This window comes from Gadus morhua, chromosome 10 (genome assembly GCF_902167405.1).
Source record: "Gadus morhua chromosome 10, gadMor3.0, whole genome shotgun sequence".
Classification (NCBI taxonomy): Eukaryota; Metazoa; Chordata; class Actinopteri; order Gadiformes; family Gadidae; genus Gadus; species Gadus morhua.
In genome coordinates, this window is record NC_044057.1 from 25,480,571 (window position 1) to 25,506,645 (window position 26,075).

General features: G+C 47.2%; 1 protein-coding gene across 1 annotated transcript in view; it reads left to right on the forward strand.

The window, feature by feature from the left end:
* Window positions 1–26,075, forward strand: part of diaph2 (diaphanous-related formin 2) — a gene marked incomplete in the record, with an annotated part of 364,953 nt that overhangs the window by 97,517 nt on the left and 241,361 nt on the right. Inside the window, 5 exon segments of the mRNA XM_030368457.1 lie at window positions 4,192–4,331; window positions 18,572–18,646; window positions 19,178–19,247; window positions 20,131–20,267; window positions 23,437–23,545. Coding sequence (XP_030224317.1) covers window positions 4,192–4,331; window positions 18,572–18,646; window positions 19,178–19,247; window positions 20,131–20,267; window positions 23,437–23,545 — 531 coding nt within the window.

The window sequence follows — 26,075 nt, forward strand, 5'->3', positions numbered from 1 at the left end:
CTCCAGCGCTCTCCCCCGCTCTCTCTCGCTCTCTGCCGCGTTTGGAGATGGGGCGAGATGGATGGGGAGAGAGAGCGAGGGAAAGAGGGGGAGAGAGAGAGTTAGAAGCAGAGTGTGAGAGAGAGCGAGAGGGAGTGTTAGAGAGAGCGGGAGGGAGTGTTAGAGAGAGCGAGAGGGAGTGTGAGAGAGAGTGTTAGGCGAGGGCCGGAAATAGCCTCTGCGCTCCCCCTAACCCCCTAAAATGAAATTGACAGACCCCGCTGAAGTAATTGCTCCCAGCACTGTTTTCTTTGGCTGAAAATACAGTTATCGACAAATAGGGGATTCAATAAACGGCTGGAGATGAGGCTCAGGGCAGTGGTCAAAAGGCTGCTGCTGTCCCACTGCTGAGGCTGCCCTGGCCCCAGATGGTTCATCATGCTACCTTCCTCTCTCTCTCTCTCTCTCTCTCTCTCTCTCTCTCTCTCTCTCTCTCTCTCTCTCTCTCTCTCTCTCTCTCTCTCTCTCTCTCTCTCTCTCTCTCTCTCTCTCTCTCTCTCTCTCTCTCTCTCTCTCTCTCTCTCTCTCTTTTGTCTCTTTGGTATCTCTCTCTGTCTCTTTGGTATCTCTCTCTTTCTCTCTGGTTTTCTCTCTCTCTCTCTCTCTCTCTCTCTCTCTCTCTCTCTCTCTCTCTCTCTCTCTCTCTCTCTCTCTCTCTCTCTTTCTCTCTCTCTCTCTCTCTCTCTCTGTGTGTGTGTGTGTGTGTGTGTGTGTGTGTGTGTGTGTGTGTGTGTGTGTGTGTGTGTGTGTGTGTGTGTGTGTGTGTGTGTGTGTGTGATCTCTCTTGTATCTCTTTCTCACTCTCTCAGTCTCTCTCTCTGTATATTACCCAACCTTTATCCAGCTCTCTCTCTCTGTAGGTTACCCACCCTTTATCCACCTCTCTCTCTCTCTCTCTCTCTCTCTCTCTCTCTCTCTCTCTCTCTCTCTCTCTCTCTCTCTCTTTATTACCCACCCTTTATCCACCTCTCTCTCTACTGTTTTTCCCTTCCCGTGGGAGCGCACTGTACTTTCTCGCTGGTGCTCACACGCTGCACTGAGCGCACGCCCGGCTTTCTCTCAGCAGCCTCACGTCGTTCTCGTCTCTGAGCACCAGGAGAGCGTGTGATGCTTGTGGAGGAATGTGCGACGCAGAGGAACACAATTCAAGTGCTTCAGACGGGGAAACCGAATGAAACGTTAGGGAGATGAATAATCCCGCTCTGTGAAGCAATTTGGGCCGCTTGGTCGTACCAAAGTTGCTGTGTAAATAAAGTTGAGTTGCGTGGAGGAAAACGTCAAAGAAAAGGAAAGCAATTAAAGACAGAAAGACAGATGAACATACACAGAGAAAAACAAGCGGAGAATGGTGCGCCGAAAGACCGAAGCAATGATGTAACGGCAGTTGGAAATAAACAAAGGCAGAGAACCAAAGTACACAGCAAAGAGCAATCTATCATGTGAACAAACTCCCTCCCAGTAGCCCTCATCAGCCTCCCGGCCTTCTCCAGATGGTCGCTCCGCTGCCTTCTCTGTGGTGAAACGCTGATCCGTCCATCTGATCCGCCCGCGATGTGGGGTGGTGTGCGGGGAAATGCTCCAAATGCTCCCTGAAGCATCAGGGAGCATTTGGTCAGCGTCTTTGGTTTCCAGAGCTAAAGGTCAACGCACAAAGTGAAACTCGAAATGGAGTTCTGCTGGACACGGCTCTCCGCATGATGGGAACGCCGAGAGGAGAGGAGAAGGAATTAAATAAAACATCCTAGGCATGCAGTGGATCCCCTCTCCTCCCCTCAGCCCAGCTTGATGCAACGTGATGCAACGGGCGGTCATATCTTTAGGTAGGGGGCCAGGAGATGCAGTGGAAACGTACAGTCGGGGGTCTCCCTGGAGCACGTCAACAGGCCCACTCCGACGAGAGAGTCCCCTGAGACGCACACATAGGCACTCACAGCCGTGCAAAACAAAGATCAATTGGAATCCTCCAGAGCCTGGTGTGTTCGTTCATAGGTCTGGCTGTGATAACGCCACGCTGTCAATCCATTATTCATCATGCAGAGCCTGATGGGATGGCTTTACATTATGATTAGCATGCGTGGTAACTGAGCAGTTAGCCCGGATCTGGAGACGGTCTAGCTGTAGGCATCCCTGACCAAGAGCAAGGACACTTTTACACCATATATATATGGTGTAAAAGTGTCTATACGTATACATCTTGCAAAATAATGAAGTTCACTGTAGATCTGTACTTGACCCACACCCGGTCTCGTTTTTTTTTTGTTTGTGGTAAATTGCTGTTTGTAGTTTTTATTGGTTTAATTATTGGTGCTGTGAGCCATGCGTGTTAAAAATGATTTTCTTTTGATAGACAGCAGGGAAATTCAAATCTGAAGTCTCTCTCAGCATTTGAACATACATTTAGCGAAACTAGAACAGCCTCTTGACTTCACTCAAGACCAATACTTCTTTGCAAAGGTTTCTTTCTCATGTCCGTCGGTCTATCGACCAATCCCAGGGTCTGCCTGTGGCCTCGCTCTGCCTCCCTCGCTCTCCTCTTCATCGTGTCCGTCTCCATGTGAGACGCCACTGCCCTCGTATCTGTTTATCAAACCGGTAGAAATAGCGGGCAGGGGACAGTTTCAAAGGGAGCAGGGCTGGAGAAGATTAAAGGGAGCTTTGAGAGATGAACAGACGGTAATGAAAATGATTCTCTCCCCTCTCATATCTCTCTGCTCTCCTCCTGGCCATCCACGCTAGGAGGAGAGAATAGAGCCAGGTATGATCGAGTCCACACACACACACACACACACACACACACACACACACACACACACACACACACACACACACACACACACACACACACACACACACACACACACACACACACACACACACACACACACACACACACAGCAGTCCTCAATGCCATTACTGTCTGCAGAGCGGACATAGACCAGAGAACCTGGAAATGAAGTATAGCATTGTGAATCATCTCTGTGAATCATCTCATCTCACCGTCAGAGGGGAGGAGAGGTGCATACCCAGACGGATCCCTACGGAGATGCTGATTAATTTCCCGATCTGACTCACATTTACATTTGTTTGTTGTTCTTTGACTCATCTTCTGCACTCACTTTTCCAAGTGGCCCGCCCCCAACTTGTGGGGAGGAACTAGGTCAGGTCATGTTATATATGATGGTAACAGATCGCTCACCGGGGCGACCTCGTTCAATTAGCTTCTGCTTGCACTTCTGCAGATTTTCTAAACGTATATTCCTCTACCTTGGGCTTTCTAGGCTGTGCGCCGAATCCAAATGTAATAACACAAAGCCAATTTCACATGGCGGCCTTCCTTGTCAGAAGTAGTTTCCTCCCCATGTCTCATTTGTTCCATATCATCGACCCCCTGCAGACACAAGGTGGAGATTTCAGGCAAACAATTATACAGTAAACGGGCTGATGGTGATGTTGATCCAAGGCACCACGAGGAGGAACAATATATATACACCTGCTGGTGTATATATATTGGTTTGCTTATGAGCTACTCAAATGCCTATCGGCACGATTCGCTCACCAAACAGGACCCTGAGCCAGGTCCGAATCATCCTCGGTAGGCTGCTTTCTCTTGCTTTTCTCTTGTTTTCGCCCTCTTGTCTACTTACTGTAGTTCATGCTGAGCTACTTAAGGTTACCTCCCTGTAAACTGATGTCTGCGCACTCGGCTCCCAGAGAGCCGGTGGAACTCTCCGACGCCACCCAAACAGCCCTAATGGAAAGCATGCATTACTCAAATCTGCCTCATTTACCACACACACACACATCTGTACGCGCTTTTCTGTTTCTCCATTCATCCATAACCAAGGTTGGCTTTGTGTGTCATCGGAGTGGCACTTTTCCCCGAGCCTTTTTTGTGATAATTAGGAGATTCTTGCGCACTCCTTCACTCGTGCTTTCTAGTCCATTTCATCCATCTGGTCCATTTTGCACGGTTTCGTGATGTGAGGCACAACTTTAAACCACCGCAAACTACAGAAAACATTTCCCACTCCGGGCTTGGTGTGTTGTGGTGGAAGCCAGAGCGTTGAATTGAACTCCCCCCTCCCCCCCTTTGGGCTGCTATGGTAGGTCTTCATTAATCTGACAGTTGCTCTCCTTGTCTTTGGTTCACAGGGCGGTCTGAGGAACAGCAAGCACGAGAGCACGCTGTCGTCCCAGGAGTACGTCCACGAGCTGCGCTCCGGCATCACAGAGGATAAGCTGCTTAATTGTCTGGAATCCCTCAGAGTCTCTCTCACCAGCAACCCCGTCAGGTCAGTGCAGCCGGCCTCCGCACGCGCACACTCACACACGCGCACACGTGCACACGCACACACACACACTGCCTCCCCAGCTCGGGCGCAGGTGTACCTGCTGTGGTCCTGTGTTCTGCGTCCTCTTTCTCCTTTGGGATGGTTTGTCATGGGCCATGAAGCAGTTTACAAGTACAGGTGCCTTAATAATTCCAATTTGAATGCCAATCTGAAATCTACAATGAGTGTCAAACATCATGGGGTGAAACACAAGTCCATGTTTCTCATGAGAAGTATTCGGAACACCCATTCAACGTTCGCACCAAATCACATGCACATCCGTCATCTATATCCATTTTCATTGGGTTCATTTTTGTTGGTGAAAGGGTAAGGTGTTTAAGACGGGTCCAAAACAATGGAACCAGTGCAGTGGTCGGTTTCCATGGTCTACTGGGTCAGCGTTGTTTAACCTCCCTGAAAGCTCTATCAGACGTTGTTATTGTGTGTCCGTGCCGAGTGCCTCCACTGACTGTAAATCATTTGATCTCCTGGAGAGCGAGCTCACCTGCCAGTGTTTCGTGTTCGTAACCGAACGCGGCGGTCTGCGTGCCAGAGTACCCCAGTAAGATGGCTGATTAGCAGAGCCTCATCACATCACCAACACCACACCTCCGCCAAAGCTCTCCCGGTCCCAGGGGTGTATTACTTTTAATTGTGTTTTTTAATTGCATCCTTATTCAGCTTATTTTAAATCCAGTTTCGTGGCTCGTCGAATGATGTACACGCGGGCCTCCGCACGGTCCTGCCGACGTGTAGAAGGTTGGGCGTTGGGGTTCTGGAACGCAGAACGTCACATCAGGCGGGTTGGAGGGACGTGCACGTTCTCCCCCATCAAAAAGCCTCTTGTGTGCGCGCCAATCCCCGCGGTCGCTTCATCTCGTGTTGTGTACTTGTTCCGGGAATTGTTCCCGGTTTGTTTTTGTTTGTTCTTTCATCTGTTTCCCCACAAACTTAGTCTCTGAACTCAAGTTCCGCAAGATGTCATCCACTTTAATCGCAGAAAGTTGGTCCGTTGGATCCCGCCTGTTACTAATTGGCCCGACGTACCTCGTAGGGCCTGTTCCGCACGGAGCGATGGGCATGGTTCAACAAGAATAGCTTGTGGCGCAGCCTGTTAAGCAAGCATAGCCAATGGTGCGGCGGACAAAATGAGTCCAGGCTCAGAGTCACTGGGAGCACATCTGTCATCCCACACCGCTCTGTCCATTAGGCTCTAATAGATAGGAAGTCCGCCTCCCCACATCAGAGAGCCAGCCATTCTTCTGACACCTCAATGAGCACATGGCTCTCATCCAAGGAAGGGCCAAGCAGGCCGGACACGCTCCAGCCACCACCACCGCCCTACTGCCCACTACTGCCCCCTACTGCCCCCTACTGCCCCTACTGCCCCCTACTGCCCCCTACTGCCCACTACTGCCCCCTACTGCCCCCTACTGGCCACTACTGCCCCCTACTGGCCGCTACTGCCCGCTACTGCCCCCTACTGCCGCCCTACTGCCCCCTACTGCCCCCTACTGCCCCCCTACTGCCCCCCTACTGCCCCCTACTGGCCACTACTGCCCCCTACTGCCCTCTACTGCCCCCATACTGCCCTCTACTGCCCTGTACTGCCCCCTCCTGCCCGCCTCCCTCTTTACAGCGCTCAACGTGGAGCTCAATCCAATCTGTATTATTCAGTATCTTCAAATGATCCTGAAGGAGGAGTCGACCTGGGGAGCCCGTCTCTCACCGGCCCGAGAGAGAGAGAGAGAGAGAGAGAGAGAGAGAGAGAGAGAGAGAGAGAGAGAGAGAGAGAGAGAGAGAGAGAGAGAGAGAGAGAGAGAGAGAGAGAGAGAGCCCTCCGACAGTCCGGGTTATTAGTCCGGACCGGTCCGCTCTCCGAGAGGCGCCTCAACGTGCCTCGACGCTCGGGGCAGGAGGAGTGTTTGGGAGATGAAAGGCACGCACAGAGTCCTTAACGCGGCCGGAGTGCACACTAAACTGGCAGCGCAGCGGCAGGCAGGCAGAGCGCGCGGCAGGCCCCAGAGATACTACTGGATACGTTTATATATTTCCCCATTTGGTAAACAGGATTACGTAGAATTAATTCACAGCCAATGTGCTTTTGGGGGGAGGTTGTTTTCCCCCTAGCAAGCAAACAATCGTGCCCTCCTTTTCATGAATAAATAGATGGTTAATACAGTAAAAACATAGGTATTGTTCATTATTTCTATTTATTTTTGTTTGTTCTGTAAAAAAAAAAAGAAGAACCTGTGCAATGCAAAATAACGTTGAATCTGTTAGTAACATTCTAGTGTTGCTCCACATATAATTATACTATGTTATAAATGACCGCCACTGAACCTGATACAAAATGTGGTCCTTCCGGATGATTGATGGCAGCGTGTGGAAGTCAGGACTCACTTAGCTGTGGGGAGTCGAGCTAGCCTTTCCACTCAGAAAGGCCAGTGGGTGCCATGGGGATGCAAAGGAGGCCAGGACTGCCCTCTGGGTGTTTTCAAATAACTGAACCTTTGACCACCCAGCGAAGGAGCAAATACTCCGTCGAGGTGCACAACACCCTGCAGAATGCCAGGTCTGGTCGGAGACGACAGCACTACCCTGGGATGAGCCTGCTGTTCGCTGGAGGGAGACTGCCCCCTCCTCGCACTCACAGGGAAGGAAGGCTTAAACGCGCCAATAAGGCTCCTCCTAATTAATATGAATGCACCTAATTGTCATGGATCACAACACAAAGGGAATGCCAGCTCCTGCGTCTGACTCAGCTATGGTAATGCAACCTTTGTGCCCTGTCTTGGTGGTGAGCTGGAGACGGTTCAGAACAATGCGGTAATCGGCCCATCAATACTCACCCCAATGGAGGTCGTTCAGATGACATTCTTTTGAACACTGTGTCGCGCCTGGGAATAATCACTACTTTCATTTAATAAATTAAACAGTTCCAACTGTCAGGTGAGCAGTCAACGAGAGGCACGGTAGAAGAACAGAACCTGATGGCGGAGGCTGATCTCGCTGATGGTTGATTGCCCCACGCTACAGACCTGTTTGTGGACGTGCATGTGGTTCTTTAGGAACATAGTCGCGTTGCGTTTCATAGCCAAAGACTTTTGCATCTGTTCAGAATCTTGGTCTGAAAGCCTGTAGCAACGCATTCAGGAGAATGACGCATTGGTGTGTTTGCAGGATGTTGTGATTCAGATATGTGTGCAACGTTATTTCAACATTTATCTTAGGGCTGGTGGCTTTAAGAAACGTAATGCGGCATTGTTAAATTTGCGCATTTTAATGATTACAAAATCATATTTGATCGATTTAATCAAATGCAAATTATTGAAAGACTTTCACAAAATAGGACTTTGATGAAGCATCTTCAGTTTAATTACTAAACGATACCCTGGCTCATTTGGCAGCTTTCTTTCAGTTAACCAAAAGGTCAGTATCTGTACACAAGTTCCTGTTCCTTTGTCAGCGTGGGCTCACTGTGGGGTACTGCAGCTCTGACTCATTTCCTCCCCGATGCCGGCGTTGGTCTAATCGTTTAGTTGGCAGGGCTGCACCTGTCTGGCAGTGCAGGTGGTCACAGGGCCATTGTGGTGGTGGGTTCCCTGTCTCTCACGCAGTCCCACACAGGTGTGAGGCATGCATCGTTCGCAGATCTACCTACAGATGGCATCGCCCGGAGACTACACTGCTTCCGTTTGGCTTTTACCTTCTGCTCAGCTGTCATTTTTGTTTTATTTTCCTCTTCTTGCTCCGTGGCTAATTTTGTTACTCTCGACTTAGTCTACTTTTATTTTCGACAGGTGCTTCTGATTCTTAATGTAGATGCGTCAGACTGTATCTGGTTTATTTGTATTTTTCTTTCCACTTCAACAACTGCTATTATTTGGGTGTAATGTTCATTGATTTGTTTGTCTGTTCGTTAATTTAGCATGAATCTCACCAAGTTCCTCATGATTCATATCTTTAGCATTCAATACTTTTATTTCTTAAGGGATTTTTTAAATCTCAATAAAGGGAACAAGCAAACCACAGGACGTGCTAGCTGTATCCTACCTGTAGCACACTGGGTTTATTGAAGTAGTGATTTGACAGTCTGACATTATTTCTTTGCGTGTGCTGTGGTATAATCATCTGATAGGCAGACTTCCAGTCAGTTCAGCTACAGCAAAAATCCAACCTGTGCCTTCCTGCAATTCTTGCGATAAAAATGTAACAGTTGTTACCATCTAGAATCTCCTGCACAGTTGGTATTGGCGTAGAGATGCTTGATGTGGTTTCGTATGCCAAAAGAAGATTTATATCTAGGTTTTCTCCCAGCGTAGAGGTCCGACCTGGTATATATTATCTGGCTCTCTGGATTCCGAGTGCCATACGTAAAATCGTAGCTATTGCACTCTGACTCAACAAAATCCCGGTTGTGACTTCCATATTGCATCTGTTAGCTCTCAGATGCCCGAGAACTGCTCAAGCAACATTGAGCTGGGCTCCTAACTTTTCATTACGCGCTGTCTCCACGGTACGGCTGAGACCGGGCCAATTTCCTCTGGAGTCTTATTTTTTTATCACAGAGATGGATGTGATTCGCTGACACTCAAGTTTCTCTTCATGCATGCATAGTCAAGATGTATGGTGTTGCTGGGGTCTTTCTACCGTCCCAAGTATTGCCTTTCTGCTGCTCTCTAGTCCTACTCGATTTAAAACATTTGGGTTGCTTGTAGCTCTGCACCACTGGCAGTACAGAGTTATAGTAATGGACTCACGGCTGTTTCCCTCTATGCACATTCTCTCTCACCTTGATGGGGCATTGCACCCTTATTGCACCCTTATTCATGCACACTTTACGTTCTTTAAGACACTTTAAGGGAGGTTAATATATAAGGCTCCAAATTAATTGCGTGTGATTTTGTTAAATATTTGTCCTTTATCATCCAAATATGGTCTGATAGTAGAGCATCACCAGTTTCCCTTCCTTAATCCTTGCAAAACTGTCCACAACTAATTTGTAAGGTGATAATTATCTTGATTCATTATTTTCTTAATCGCATATTTCTTCATACTAGTCAAGTTAAATCCTTGTTGTACATTTAACAACCTAATTGTTCAGAAGCGATCTTCCACTTATTTAGACGGCCACAACCTTGTAAACGTTGAGTAAAAACTAAAAGAAGTTGAAATGTACCAGGTACACCGTTGACGCAGTGCAAAGCCTCTCACTAAAAGCATCTCACTCAACGATTGTGCCCCCAATCATTGGTTGTCAGATCCAGCACGGGCATGAGCTCCCATCTGGCTCAGAGTGGGGAGCAGAATAGTTTTGCATAGCTACAGCGATTAGAAAAAGAGCCTCACCAGAATTGGACATTGTGATGAGGAGTCAACATTGCACTGATGAACGATGTTTGAGCAAAGCGCCGGGCGGGCACGGAGGTGCCAGCGATGTCTGCCACCGATACTTTATGGTGATGGGAAACAGTATCAACTCTTCCCTTCGTGAGGGTGGAATCGCTGCCAGTCTCAGTGAATCATCCCTAATTGATTTTCTGTATTCACACTGTGATTCTGCATGCTGCTCTGCCCAAGCCACATCAGGATCCGTCACTTTTTTTTATGTGAAGTATGACATTGTAAACCCAATGTCCTTGTTGAAGTTCAAAGGGGCAGAATACCAATTTAGCCTGTATCCGTTTATTAGTATGATCGCCATCGCCTCTTGATGCCTGATCTTGAATCTCAACACTGGTATCTTGCATAACTCATCTGACTTCGGTGTATCCGCAAAATCCAATTCATAAAAGGTCTGATTGAACACCTCTGTGGTTATTCCCAGCCGCGTGTCATTCTGTTTCTACTACGATGCACCGAACGACAGAAATCTGGTTCTGCCAATAAAGCGTCCCTAGGTAAAGGCCGCGAGGAACGAGGCACAATCATTTCATCCAGACCGATAAAGTATGTTGTCATTTTTACCACAGCAAAACAACTTTGTGTTTTCAACAGTGGTGTTCTCGGATCTGGTGTTCCCAGATTTATTACAAGCCATCCCGAGACAAGCTTTGGTCTCTCAGTCGTCAAGGAGAGATAACCGGCGTGTTCTACACACTAATGTTGGAAGGCTCCATTGACAATACTCCCCTCTTTCCGTCGATCTCTGCATATTTCAGTGTTAATACTTTTATTTACAATTGTCTATCACCTCAAAGTTGGACAAACTAAAACCGTTCCTCAAGTATAGTGGAAAATCCTCCCAAAAAGTCAGACCTTATTGAGCCAAATGGACCGTTGACTTTCACTCTGTAACTCCTCCAAGGCAATGAAACACGTTTTTGGAGACAGAAACCAGTCCTCAGCGACTGGGTATATTTTAGGAGCCGTATCCATTTCATTTGGTTGACACCATCTGTTAACCTGCCAGTTCACCGTATCTGTGAGGCCCTGGAGCGAAACATACATAATTCACAAGACATCTGATTTGAATCCCATATTGATTCAGCCCAACACAATCTTCCACACAGGACCAATCGGGGCAGGTCATGATGGGACTCTCCTTACCCCTGGATATGTAAATGTCCTTGTGACTGCTATTCTTTTTTAAACTTAACTCACAATTGAGTTTAGTCCTTTACTCTTGAATCCTCTGCGTATGAAAGTAAGTAGTGTTAAAACACAATTATCTACCAATGGGATAGGCACATGTCCTGTCTCCTTCTAGAATGTCCTCATGCTAAGACCTGTGCTTGATACATTCTGTATAAATGGGAATAAACCTTTTATTTTACCTCTGTGGGGGGTGAAGGTCCATCTCACTGCCGCTGTAGCACAGGAGGTTTGAATATAAGCCTTGCGAATTTAATCTAAAAAGGTATTGAGAGAAGCGAGTGCAGTTTCCCCCTCTGGTGTCCCAGAATGTCAATAACTCTTCTACATAAATTAGGTAACAGCCTTTCCCTGTCTGCGTTTCAAAATGTCACAGGTCTGTAAATAATATTTGCTACCAATATTAATGAGTTTAATTAATCTGACGAAATCACTGCATGGCAAACATTTTGACTTGAACAGATGTTGTTTAGCGGCATATTTTCCAGGGCTTGAGCAAGAGCTTTTAATGGGTCGGTTTTTAAAGGATCTTTTCAAAGCATTGTTGTTCTGAACGCCTGCATTGCCCAGTGCACTCACTGATAATTTGTCCATTAATTGGATTGTCAGTTTGTGTTATCTTTTACCTGAACTGTCATTTTATCTAGACTAAGAATGATCTTCAAGTTCAAGTTAACTGCCAATTAAATTAATCAGTATGTCTCACACTTTTTTTTTGTAACATGGCTTATTTATAATGCAAAATAACTAGAGCTGTCAAGCGATTAAAATATTTAATCGTGATTAATCGCATTAATGCCATAGTTAACTCTAATTAATCGCGATTAATCGCAAATTATTTTTCTATGCTAAATATCCCTTGATTTTTTTGTCCCATAATTCTTCTCATTTTAATTCTCTTATCAACATGGTGAAGTGCATCGGCTTGTCTTGTGCAAATGATTTTTATTGAACAACATTGGCATATACACTGAGCAAAACAGGACGATACAAAAAAAGAGCCTATAGTGCAATTAAACGACTGCTTTGAACAAATGTCATTTGAACATAGCAGTCAGGCTACTGCTTCTTTGTTTTGAGCCAAAGAAAAAAAAAAAAAAAAGTTTTTTTTTTTTTTTTTTCATAAAATAATTTCGTTAATCGCGCGATAAAATTTTTAACGTCGTTAAATTTGGTTTGCGTTAACGCCGTTAATAACGCGTTTAACTGACAGCTCTAAAAATAACCCTTCATAATTTCATGTTTTTCTTAATTACTGTGAATCTACATCATCTGGTTGAAATAAGAAATAACTCAATGTTTTACCTGATGAACTGGGGGAAAATAATGCAACTTTACAAAAAGGGATCAATAACAAAGCATTAATTAACACTATTTACAATACAGTAATAAGCATTAACCATACATTTAATAAAGGTTACTGAACAGTCAACTAATGGTCTGGTAATCATTAACTAATGGTGTTTATATTAACCAAGGTATTCATTTATACATTATTTAATAGTGCAATTAATTAAATAATGCATACCGTTATTAACATGAACACCATTTCAACACCTTTAGTCAGCATGAATACCATGATCACAACACCCTTAGTAAACTAGTTAACCACGTTAATCTGTCACATTAATAAGAAGGTTAACTCATCGTTAATTATTTTAGCGTTAGTGAAACCATGATAAGATGTGTCAACCGGGTACGGTTGAGTTTTGATGTTGTTTCCGTCGCGTGTTAAACATGGATAGCGTCTATAAATAAAAAAAGACCCTGGTAATTATTCCCGCGGTTTGTGAAGTGCATGGCTCCCCGCGTCCCCCCAGGCCTTCAGATTAATACCCTGATCCGCCGCTCACGAGGGGAGTCGTACCTGGGATAGACGCTGGAGCCAGCTCCGTTTCAATCCGCCCAGATGAAAAGCTGCCTCCTTAGCAGGGGGTCCGGGAGTGAGGGAGGGGGGAGGTACAGGAGGGGGGAGGGACGGGGGACGGGAGGGAGGGTATGTGGGGATCTGAGACCGCGCCGCTCACATCAAACCTGTCCGTCCCTCCTCTGATCCAACACACACACACACAACGAAACACAACACAACACAACACACAACACAACACACACACACACCACACCACACAACACAACACTCACAACACAACACACACACACACACACAACACAACACAACGCTCACAACACAACACACACAACACAACACAACGCTCACAACACAACACAACGCTCACAACACAACACACACACACACACACACACACACACACACACACAACACAACGCTCACAACACAACACACACACACACAACACAAACAACACAACACACAACACAAACAACACAACACACACACACAACACACACACACACACACACACACACACACACACACACACACACACACACACACACAACACAACGCTCACAACACAACACACACAACACAACACAAACAACACAACACACACACACAACACAACGCTCACAACACACACACACACACACACACACACACACACACACACACACACACACACACACACACACACACACACACACACACACACACACACAACACAACCCCGGCCCCTTTTCAATTAATCTTCACCATCCATCCACATTCAGTTATACTCTGCGTCTCTCTCTCTCTCTCTCTCTCTCTCTCTCTCTCTCTCTCTCTCTCTCTCTCTCTCTCTCTCTCTCTCTCTCTCTGTCTCTGTCCCCCTGTCTCTGTCTCCCTGTCTCTGTCTCCCTGTCTCTGTCTCTCTCTCTCTCTCTCCCTCTCTCTCCCCCTGTCTCTGTCTCTCTGTCTCTCTCTCTGGGTGGGAAGAGTCGTCCACACTGCTCAGAGATAATTAGACGTTCCTGGAGTGTTTTGTGCTCGGCGGGGGGTCATTGGGCAGTGTCTGGGGAGCTGGACGGGCTATCAGCTGTCTCGTTCACCCTGGTGGATTAATCCTGATGCATCACTTGAACCTCTCCGTGTGTGTACTGTGTTTCTGTGTCCGTCTCTCCCTGCTTCTCTGGCACTTTCATTTTCAGATATTTTCTACCTAATTTCTTCTTTTGTTTTGTTTTGTTTTGGTAACAGTGTCCTTATGCCCCCTCTGTGCAACAAACACACACACACACACACAGGCAGACACGCGCGCACACACGCACACACACACACACACACACACACACACACACACATACGCACACAGGCAGACACACACGCACACAGGCAGACACACACACACACACACACACACGCACACACACACACACACACACACACACACACACACACACACACACACACACACACACACACACACACAGTCAAACACACTCAGTCACACAAACACACACAGGTTTGTGCTTTAGGTGTGCTGTTTCTCAAAGGGGTGGACGTGTTTCAGCAGCGGTGGGAGGCAGAACACTACTGTGTGCAGCAGGCCTGTTGAGTGGGCTCCGCCGGGCCCCGGTTTAGAAATCGCAGGCTCTGTTACCATGAAAGGTGTCAAGCGTTCCCTTTGAATGCTCTGCTTGTGTTCTCCTCCGTGTCACGCGGCTACAATGGAGGGGAAAAAAAACAAAAACACATTTCCAGGGGTGCTGACACAAGCGATATTGTCATCAGGACACAGTGCCGCCTCGCTGGTTGTTTCTGCGCGCCAGCGAGCCGGAATGCCTTCACAGTCTGATGATATCCCCTCTCCAGCTCCGTCACGGGAGTCCCTGGCTCTTTGAAAACGTGCGACTGATGCACGCTCTGTGTTTGGACGCTCGATGTGGGGGACTGCTTGGTTCCCTTCCCGGCATTAGGGTTCCTTGATCACGGGATAAGCCGCGGTGAGCCCGCCGCTGCTGGGGCTGAACCCCCTAAGTCCAGCCTGATAGATATCGCTGGCAATCATGGAGGCTTTCAGTGACTCCCGATGACTTTCACTGTGTCCTGAGCGCGCCCGAGTCCAGCCCTAATGGAATGATGCCCTGCTGCATGCGGTCGGAGGGGCGCCCCGTTCAGAGCCTCTGATCAGACACAACACAACCGCCTCGGCCTGGCCGGGATGGGGCTCGCCTTGCCGATGGGTCATTGCAGTTAATGAGCCAAATGAAAATTGTAACAGTTTACAATACGGGTTCAATTATAAACCATCAATTAACGATAATACAAACCTAAGCCTCAACTAAGGTTGATTAACAGTCAGCTAATGGTCACGTTACCATTTACTAATGGGCTTCATGTTAACAAACTGTTCATATTAATTCCTATTTTATTCATACCTTTGTTAACACGGACACCATTCCCTTAGTTGAACATGAACAACGTTAGTAAGCATGAATACCATCAGTAAGTGATCACCAGATCCCGAGTCAACGGTCAATTAACTGAGTTATTGCTTATGACTGCATTAACTATTGGTTCATTATTTGACCCTTATTGTCACGATGGCCTGCTGTATGCGGTCCGAGGTGTACACCGATCAGGACAGAGCCGCTGATCACACACACACAACCAGGGCTGGCTGGTGTGTGTGTTGCTTTGCCGATGAGTCGTTGCAGTTAATGAGCCAATCAGAGGATGAGAATCCGATGAGGACTCCAGCCCTGTCCTACCCGCTCCATTCAGTACATTATTGTTTTTCTGTGGTCTCATATTGCTCTGCCTTCCCAATTAACTACGCCGCAAAACTTTGTTCCCTGAATGTGTTTGTGGCGTACGTAATTGAATTCCTATTCACACCAAGTGCAATTTGGACCATTTTGTTGCAGCTTTGTTTAAGTCGCTCCGTGAATGCCGGGGCGAATTAGGGTGTTGACGTAGAGTAAGGGTGGTTTATTAAGACGAAGGACGCGGATAGTCCGAGAGATTGTTTTGAGGATTGACTAATTGAATCACCCGGGATGCAATCATTTTCAGAGGCCCCGCAGCAGCCTGCCTGGTTAATGGGAAACTTTAACGCACAAACCTTATAGGGCTTCAGTTATTATGCAGATGACAGACAGATTACAGTGTAAACAAATCCATTACTGAGCTCATCTCGGTCTCCGGGACAGACTGATGGAGCGCTGTGAGTGGTGGAAGTGCTTCAGTAGTTAGTTGTACTTGCACAAGAAAAAAATGAATGTTGGACATTAGAACGAGACTCCAACAATACAGAGTGACTTGCCTGGGTCTGAGATCTCTCACAGCGCGCGTTCACAAACAGATCCTGTCGTCGTTTGACGTGACGCTGTGTGTCCACATCCATATCTTGTTTCTACTTAGGCAAAGCCTGCATTTAAGACGATAACAACTGAGCACAAAACAATACATAAATGTTGCAGCACTTAACATAACTACGACACAATCATCTCAAAGTGGTGGAGATTATACCCATCCAAAAAAAATAATGCTTGACTAAAACAGATCATGAATCTTTCAGTTTGCCTGTGGGATACAGATGATGAGGAAAGGAACACAAGTTGGTGGCACTTAGCTGGAGGACTGTAGCCATCAATATCACATTAACCCATTCTTCAGCCGCTTAATTAAGTCCTCAGATGCCTTCTCACATTTAGCGAGATGCTTTTTCCTATTGCGAGCTATCTCCTGGCCACCTGAACCATTACATTGTTCTGATCGGTCGACAGACATCGGATAAATCAACCAGGCCTGTTGCGCTTTGAACATCTTTGGTCTCCTGACCATTACGTTCTAAGCATGAACAATGCATTCATGTTGTGTGTGGCCCGGTTGACTGCCAAGCTATGATATTATAGACGCCATTGAACAGGTGCTGGGAATGCAGTCTGCCCATGAACATGTTGTTCCGTCAGTGGTCGTCATACGTCATCTAACTGACACTCACTCGCACAGTGTGAGACCACACGATATTACCTGGAGATGTAACTATATTACCGAGTCACACTGTAATCATTCCAATACCTCTTCACAAATATTGGCACCATTATCCCCCTCTCACTCTCACATGCTCTGTCTCTCTCGCTCTGTCTCGCTCGCTCTCCCCCTCTTTCTCTCCATCTCTCCCCCTCTCGCTATCTCTCTCTCCCCCTCTCTCCCGTCTCTCTCCCTCTCGCTCTCGCTCTCTCTCTCCCTCTCATGGCTGACATTACAGTCACGACCAAGAAGCATAAACACAGATTGTGGATTTACTGAATTGTGCTCCGTCTACCGTGTCTCCCTTCCATCTTTGTTTGTTCCAGACTTGTCATTTGCTCTGACTGGTGCCTTCATAGTGCCGCACAACGTCAACAACACAAGGGTTCCCCCCTCGCTTCCAAAACCCGTGGCATCAATTTGCTCTTGGTGTATTTCTGCGTATTCCAGTTTGTTATTCTTACTCGCAGTAACATTCTGACATTTGTTAAATGTAGTGCGTCAAATGTGTAAAAATGAACATTTCAATACGACTTGCGCGTAACTGCAGATTTCCTCCAATACAAAGCATCCGCGCCCCCCCTGCGTTCAGAGACGCGTGTAGCCCCCAACGCAGGCCGGCGTGATGAGGCTATCCTTCTCCCACCATCAAATATTTATTTGTTTGCGCTCAATGAGCCGCCGCAAATCAACCCGTTACAAACAACGACGGCTAATAAAACCGCCCACAGTAAACTGACAGTTATGAATTCAGGCCATTACACCGTTTTCTGCTATTAACCGGGATGATCATCGCGGTCGCACGTCTGATGGTAATAAGTTTCAAATTGGCCCGGTCCGTGTGCTAAATTAATTTTGACTAATGGCTGGATGGCGGTGTTGGGGGTGGGGGGGGGGGGGTCTAATCCCAGGAGCTGATCTAATCACACAGACCTGATCCATCCTCACCTTTAACGCCCGCAGTGGCCAGGGGCTCACTCTCCTACGACGGAGCATTCAATACAAATGATTTCAATACGCACCGTGTTATTGCCTGGAATCATTGTCAAAAAGGCTGGGTAAACCATTGACTTATGGCTGGTTAATGGCTCAAATTGGGCCATGCGTTTGGTTTTATAGACAGTCGGGGCTGGGGGGGGGGGTCTGAAAACAAGTAATGCTAATGGTGTAATCAGCCGGTGATCAGACTATCTCTCCCGTGCCCTCAGCAGAGACAAACTAGCTCATCTTCACCGGATCATTTGCCGTCTCCTGATACGTCGTGGTTTATAGCCAATTATCCCTTGCCGATCCATTATCGATTACAGCGTTATCTCCCCTCCATTGCTTAATCTGTTGGCGTTGAGACGGAGCACCATCACAATGGGGCCTTAATACAAACGGCAAAAAACACTTAAAATGTACCAGTGTTCATTTGCCGGTGCGATAATGCGGCCCGAATGTGATTCAAACGGAGATCCCCCGAATTAAAACAAACGGGTCGGCTTTTAAACGCGACTGCACTCAATTAGGTGGAAAACAAATAAAAGAAAGGCATATTTTACCTATTGTGTTGGGCCTGTGGTGTCTTCTATCTATTAACGGTTATGTATTTTCATCATATAACACAGTAGTTATGTATGATGAATCAATGCAATGTTGGTTGTAAATCGTGCTGTGTGAGGTGGTTCAGTCAGTACCATCGGACGTTCACTCACTCTGATCTCGTGTGCTCGTGTTTCCTCTGCAGCTGGGTGCACAACTTTGGCCATGAAGGTCTGGGTCTGCTCCTGGAAGCTCTGGAGAAGCTTCTGGACAAGAAACAGTGAGTTGATCAGAGCACAGCGGGTCATGTCAGCTGGAGTGTGTGTGTGGAGCCCTTCTTCACCACAGAAGCTTCATGCACCCCACGAGTGACCTTCAACTCCAAGCCCTCAGATGGGCCACAAATACTCTGATTTTTATATTAGTATAATGTCGAATATCCAATAAAAAAATATATCTAAGGATAAATATACTTTAAAACAATAACTATTATGCTTTCTAGTATATATATATTTATATATTTATATATATTTGATATGTGTGTGTATACATCTCTATCTGTCTGTCTGTCTGTGTCTCTGTCTGTTTATTGCATATTTATATTTATGTGTATAAATGTATGTATAAATATATACTTTATAACAAAAAAAATGTATCAGATCTTTGTCGAATATTTTGCCCTGGATTGATTTGTCATCTGACGTTCGTTTCCCAATCTGATTCCGTGTTGCATCTGACAATAACTGACAGGAACTATTTTTAGACATTATCAGATGATTGATGATTCCTTGTGTTTCTGCCCGTTTTCCAGGCAGGACAACATGGATAAGCGGAACCAACACAAGCTGATCCAATGCTTGAAGGCCTTCATGAACAATAAGGTCTGCATATGATCGATGGTTTAACTTTAGGAAAAGGCTAATTTCAGTGCACAATATGATGACATTTGGATGTAGTCCACAGTAATTAGGGTAAATCTGCCTGAAGTGGTGTAATATTTCAACAGCTTTTTGTGTTAATGGTGTCAGATAAAGTGACATTCACATTTGAGGTGGGATTTCTTTTGGTAAATAAGATAAAATATATTATTTTGAATGACAGTGAGTGAACTTAAAATGTAATTAGTATGACAGTGTTCATGTTATTTTATTATCGGGTATGTGCGAAAATTGTGTGTGTGCGTGGTGTTTGTGGGTTTATGTGCGACTGTCTGTATGTGTGTGTGTTTGTGTGTGTGTGCGTGTGTGTGCGTGCGTGTGTGTGAGTGAACTTTTAAGAGCTATGTTTTAACGCAGACAGATTTGACGATGAGATAGTAAAGTAAATCTCATTGGGTATAACTTTTTTAAATATTCTTTTCGGGAAGGTCTGTCTCATTTGTCACATTTGAAGACTAAATGAACGATTGATCTGCTACCCTTTAAATCAATCCCACAGGTGGTTATTTCCACCTTTACATTCCTACCGTCGTGGCATTGCGGAGAGTTTTAAAGGTGGACGAGGCTATAAGTATTTGTCCCTGTAGTGCTGTCCTGAATTTAATTAATTTATCATCATCTCCCTTTTCCCTTGGCCTCACTGTCCCTCCTTAAAAGAGAATTAAGGCTAACTAGAACTTACAATAGATAGTAACTTTTTTTACTTTGTTAATTTCATTTTTTAACTCAAAGCAGCAGTCCTTCCATGAATGCAAATGCTCTTATTAATTTATCCCCTGTGGATTATTTTTTCTTCATATTTTCTTACTTTCTACATTTCCCATAGTATGGACTGCAAAGGATTCTGGGAGATGAGCGCAGCCTGCTGTTGCTGGCGCGAGCCATCGACCCCAAGCAGGCCAACATGATGACGGAGATCGTGAAGATCCTCTCTGCCGTCTGCATCATCGGGGAGGAGAACATGTGAGCTCAGCCCCCCCGACCCCTGACCCCCGACCCCTGACCTGGGAGAGACCACGGGGAGAGACCGCAGGGAGAGACCACGGGGAGAGACCACGGGGAGAGACAAAGGGAGAGACCGCGGGGAGAGACCGCGGGGAGAGACCGCGGGGAGAGACCACGGGGAGAGACCGCGGGGAGAGACCACGGGGAGAGACCACAGGGAGAGACAGTGGGGAGAGACCACGGGGAGAGACCACGGGGAGAGACCGCGGGGAGAGACCACGGGGAGAGACCACGGGGAGAGACCACGGGGAGAGACAACGGGGAGAGACCACGGGGAGAGACAACGGGGAGAGACCACGGGGAGAGACAAGGGGAGAGACCGTGGGCAGAGACCGCGGGGAGAGACAACAGGGAGAGACCGCGGGAAGAGACAGCGGGGAGAGACCACAGGGAGAGACAGCGGGGAGAGACCACGGGGAGAGACCACGGGGAGAGGCCGCGGGGAGAGACCACGGGGAGAGACCACGGGGAGAGACCACGGGGAGAGACAACGGGGAGAGACAACGGGGAGAGACAACGGGGAGGGACCACGGGGAGAGACAACGGGGAGAGACCACGGGGAGAGACCACGGGGAGAGACCACGGGGAGAGACCACGGGGAGAGACAACGGGGAGAGACAACGGGGAGAGACAACGGGGAGGGACCACGGGGAGAGACAACGGGGAGAGACCACGGGGAGAGACAAGGGGAGAGACCGTGGGGAGAGACCGCAGGGAGAGACCGCAGGGAGAGACAGCGGGGAGAGACCGCGGGGAGAGACAGCGGGGAGAGACCACAGGGAGAGACAGCGGGGAGAGACCGCGGGGAGAGACCGCAGGGAGAGACCGCAGGGAGAGACCACGGGGAGAGACAACAGGGAGAGACAACAGCCTTGCTGCAGCGGTCTCCCCTCCAGAGCCAAGCAGACCCCCTTCTTTTCCCTCTCTGCCCCTGACCCCCGAGATGCGCTGGAATCAGACAGGTCACATGTTTGGATGATGCAGTTTAGTCTGTGTAATGTGTTAAGCTGCCCGTCGTACTTTTCCCTTGGACACGCGGCTCGGCTGACAGGTTATAAATTGAATCCAAGGCGAGAGCTGTTTTTATGGTGTCTTTGCAGAGAGGCTAGGCAAGAATAACAATGACACTTCAATGTTACCTTGTACGGATAAATAAAGCCGGAGATAGCCTTGAAGAGGGCCTGTGATCCACCTTCTGTGGGCGCGCTCTGTTGTGATGGCCACAGCTGTAGAAGCTCACACACACATACTGTTTTTTATTGAAGTATTTGTGTATAATTAGGTAATAAAGTATTTAGTATAATTGCCTCTCTCGATCTTATTAGTAAAAACACTCACAGATAGAGGCTCATACATGCACGCGTACGTTCGTCTGTGTGCGCGCACACACACACGCACGCACGCACGCACGCACGCACGCACGCACGCACGCACACACATACACACACACACACACACACACACACACACAGGCTTGCACACACACACAAACACACACACACACAAACACACACACACACACACAGACACACACACTCACACACCATGCAGAGTGTGACAGTACAGCCAGGCTATTGATGTTTTTGCACAGCCTCCTTTAAGACACATACATACTTAATAAGTGACAACCAATAGAAACTGCATCCTCACTCTCCTCTTCTCAGGCTGAACACTTAATACCATGTCAGGATGCTGTGCTGCAGACAACAATGCATAAGAAACGTAAACACATTGAATGAACGAACATAACCTTGGATCTTCTCTGCTGTAAAAGTGGACTGACCTCCTGCGCCGAGCTGCTTCTTGTCTTTTCTGAGGGACACTCCTCTGAGTGTTTATCACGGCCGCCTGCAGTTAACTCAGCAGCATACGACACGTTCCTTTAGCCGCCGCTGCTTCAGGTTACTTCCAGACATTAGGCCGTCGACGTTACAAAAGAGGCCGCAGCGACGCCTCGAGACCGGCAGATGAGTTAAATACTGAGCATGGCAGGTTTCCTTACCCCCTTTAAGAAAACCGGCGTGCTTTATAGCAGCCATCAACTATCTTTAGAGCTATTCAGCGTGGATCCCTCAACATCTGCCCCAGACCCCCCCCCTCCATTTATCTGCCTCTGACTTCCTTCAGATACGCGGCGCTGACAGTTGTAGGTCACGAGCGGGATCATCCGCTTTGTCGGAAATTGTTATTTTTATTTGCACCTCCTGGTATATATTAAGCCCGCTAAGAATAGCGCGGATTAGAGGCAGGGCCGCGGGCGACGGGAGAGAGACGTCTTGGCGCTGGGTGTTGTCAGGTCTTCGTTTAGCGCGCGCTGCAGAGGAGACTTCGGGAGGGCGTGATGGAGTGCGTTCGTGGGTTGGGTACCGGGAGGCGTCCCCCCCCGTCCCCCCCCTCTGAGGCCAGGCTCGCTTCTTATTGGCTTGAGAACCGGACGGTTCCGGGCTCTGAGAGGGAGGCCGGTTCCGTACCACCCGCGCTGAAATACAGCAATCACAGTCTGAGTGACGGGGAGAAGAAGCATTCGTTTGTTTTATGAAATAGGTCAAAACTAAATTCAATAAAATATGGACGTATCAATGGGACATATCTGCTTAGTGCTTCCTGGTCATAGCGGTTCCATTATGTGTGCGTGTGTGGGTGTTTCACATCAATATTTCCCTTGATCCACTGTTTAAAGCCTGAAATGGTCCAGTTCTCTATTCATCAGGGCTGAGGGAGCCACTTCAAGAGCTATAATTTGCTTGCATTCACAAGAAAAAGATGTATTTGTATTAGCCTTTTTGCATGCAATAATTCCCGTGCTCCCTAGCTAAGCCGATTGCCTTCTAATACAATTGCTTTAACAATGCATCAAGAGAGCAATCCGGCCCGTTTTCAGCCGACGTCACCTAAGCAACAAATGCTAAGGAGGCACAATTGAATGACAATAATAGAGCGGATTGCCATAAAGAAGATGGAGAGGGTTTGAGTCTCCAGACGGAGCCGGGCTGGGCCCATCTGCGGCCCGGTCAGGCGGGAAACTCTGAGTAAATGTAAATGTACCGCTCGTGACGCGCTGAAAAGCATTTGTTAAATGTTTTATTATTTGGTTGTTTTCTTGCCTGCGGTACACATCGGACGGCAGTCTGGATAAGATCCTGACCGCCATGACGATCGCCGCCGAGAGGAACAACAAGGACCGCTTCGCCCCGATCGTAGAAGGGCTGGAGAACCACGAGGCACAGCAGCTCCAGGTACGCACACACACACGCACGCAGACGCACGCACGCACGCAGACGCACGCACGCACATGCAAGAACGCTCACGCACACATGCATTTACATTTAGATCTTTTATCCAAAGCGACTTACATTAAGTACATTTATCATAAGAATTGAAACAATATATCGCTGTCGGTACGGTAACGATGTTCATAGAAACAAGTGCAAGTACTATCAATCGCTAGGCTAACCCGTTCCCCTTATACAGCAGTGATAGCAGCTATTGCAGATACTATTACACAATTAAGTACTATGAATAAGTACAACGTACATTGAGTGAGTACAATAAGTGCTTACATTAAGTACCAGGACGTACAACATACAATGGTGGGCGGAAGGGTCTGCGTGCGAACACATACAGGCACACAAACGCACGCACGCACACATTCACAAACAAGCAAGCATGTGCACACCAGACACATTCACACACGCACACACATTCACACCAATGTGTTTGGAGATCAGGGTTAGCTCCATGCAACAAGTTTTGATCCTACTTTTCAGAAATTTTGCAAATTGTAGATCAGCCCCATAAGCGGCTCGAACGCCGTGATCGTACACAATGTATCTGTCACGGCGGTACTCAACCTCATGTTGCGTGAGTTCTCTATTATGGCGTGAATATGGGGCCCCCATGTCATTTTAAAACATCATCATTATGATAATACATATTCATGAGCGCTAACAAAAAAGAATAAAATTAAAATCCACAGAAAGTCATTTGAGATATGGCTGAAGCACGGTGGGAGTTTGACCGAGTGTTTCATTTGCAGAAGCTGCAGCTCATCTCCGAGTGTCTGCATAGTCCCGCACTCCCACAGACAGTTGTGTCACGACGGTGTCTGTTGCACCTCTGCCCCCTTCTCCCTCCTCTTCCCCCGCTGTCTCCTGCTGCGGCTCACAGCGCTGTCCGATGCCAGCGCACGCAGCCAGCCCGTGGCAGGGCTGCCGAGATGTAGAATTCATCAGCAGTCTTTCTGCCTTTAATCAAAAGCAGCTGTCTCCTCTCTCGCCCGGCTCCTTCCCTCGTCCTTTATTCAAAGAGAATAAACCCTCCTCTCCCTCTCTGCCTGCCTCACCTTTCGACTTCACCTTCACTTCTATTGTTCGCTCACCACGCTCCCCCCACACACCGACGTATATTCTGCTTTTGTTTCTGGGGGGAATGTTCCCTTCTGCTCCCGTGGGTCTGTGGGGAGACGGATCTGACCTCTGACCCCCCCGAGGGCCTCTGGCAGGAGGCCCAGAAGAAACACACAATAATCGAGCTCATAATCATAATCGACCAAGAAGAGATAAAGATCAATTATGTTTTTTAATTTCGAGGTTTGTGGAGTTAAAGCTAAAATGGAAGGACGTGAGGGGGTGATAATGACGAAAAATAAAAAAAATCCTTTTGATTAGAGCTGAATATTTGGCCCTGTAGAAAAGGCTGTTCGTAAAAGAGGGACTGAGGTTCCTGGTTGTGTGAATACCTTGTTGATGTGCCGGGTTCAAGGAATTAATACAGAACTTCTAATTCGGAGAGGCTTTTATAACGCCCACTTTTGCTAATATGATTAAAATAGTTCCTCTTCGTTTTATTGCTTGGCACATGCTGTGCTGCCGATTCAACGCCACACACACACACACATGCGAGCCGACACACGCACGCAAGCGCCCACACACACATGCACACACAAGCGCGCACAAACACAAAAAGGTGCACAAACACACGCACACGCACACGCGCTGTCCCAGCGGTGCCACTTCTAATTAAGTGGAGAGGAGTCCTGTCCCTCCTAGGTTAGCGGGGCAGCCCTTTAAACCAAACCTAGTTAATGCCGCGACACAACAGTGTCCCCATAAGAGAGCAAAGCACTTCTCCCTCCACCTGCTCTGCATTGAAGAGCCACGCCCTCTCTGGTTCAGGGTTAATGGACAGAAAGCAGAAATGAAGGAAAACAATCCAACACTCAACCATATAAAAAGTGCCTTTGATCCTCCTTTTGCTTCTTTTCCATGGCCCTTCAGTGAGTCTGTACTACAACCCATTCGGCACGATTACCCAGACTTTTCCTGCAAAGTACAAACATGTACAGTATATGTCATATTATGTAGATATGATATCAGGTAACATATTGTACGATACTGTATGTTCAATTCAAATTTAATTTGTATGGCGCATTGTATACATCAAATGCATAAAATGTCATCAACATACAAATACTAATAAAAACATGCAATACAATGTCATACAAAGCTCTGATACTGAAATAAGACAGAATACATCGGAAACAACGAGTAAACATAAACATTACTGAAGGACACAACAGTAAAACTGTAGCATTCAGCACTATGTTGTACATGATTGTGTATAAAATAGAGAAACACATTACGGTACTAAAGTGTAAGGTCAAGGATACCAAAGACACACTCCTCCCATGCTGTCCATGGGAATCCTTTTGCTGAGTATTGATTGGCTGTCGGAGAAGCACTCTGTCTTTCCCAGGTCCTGTTCCCA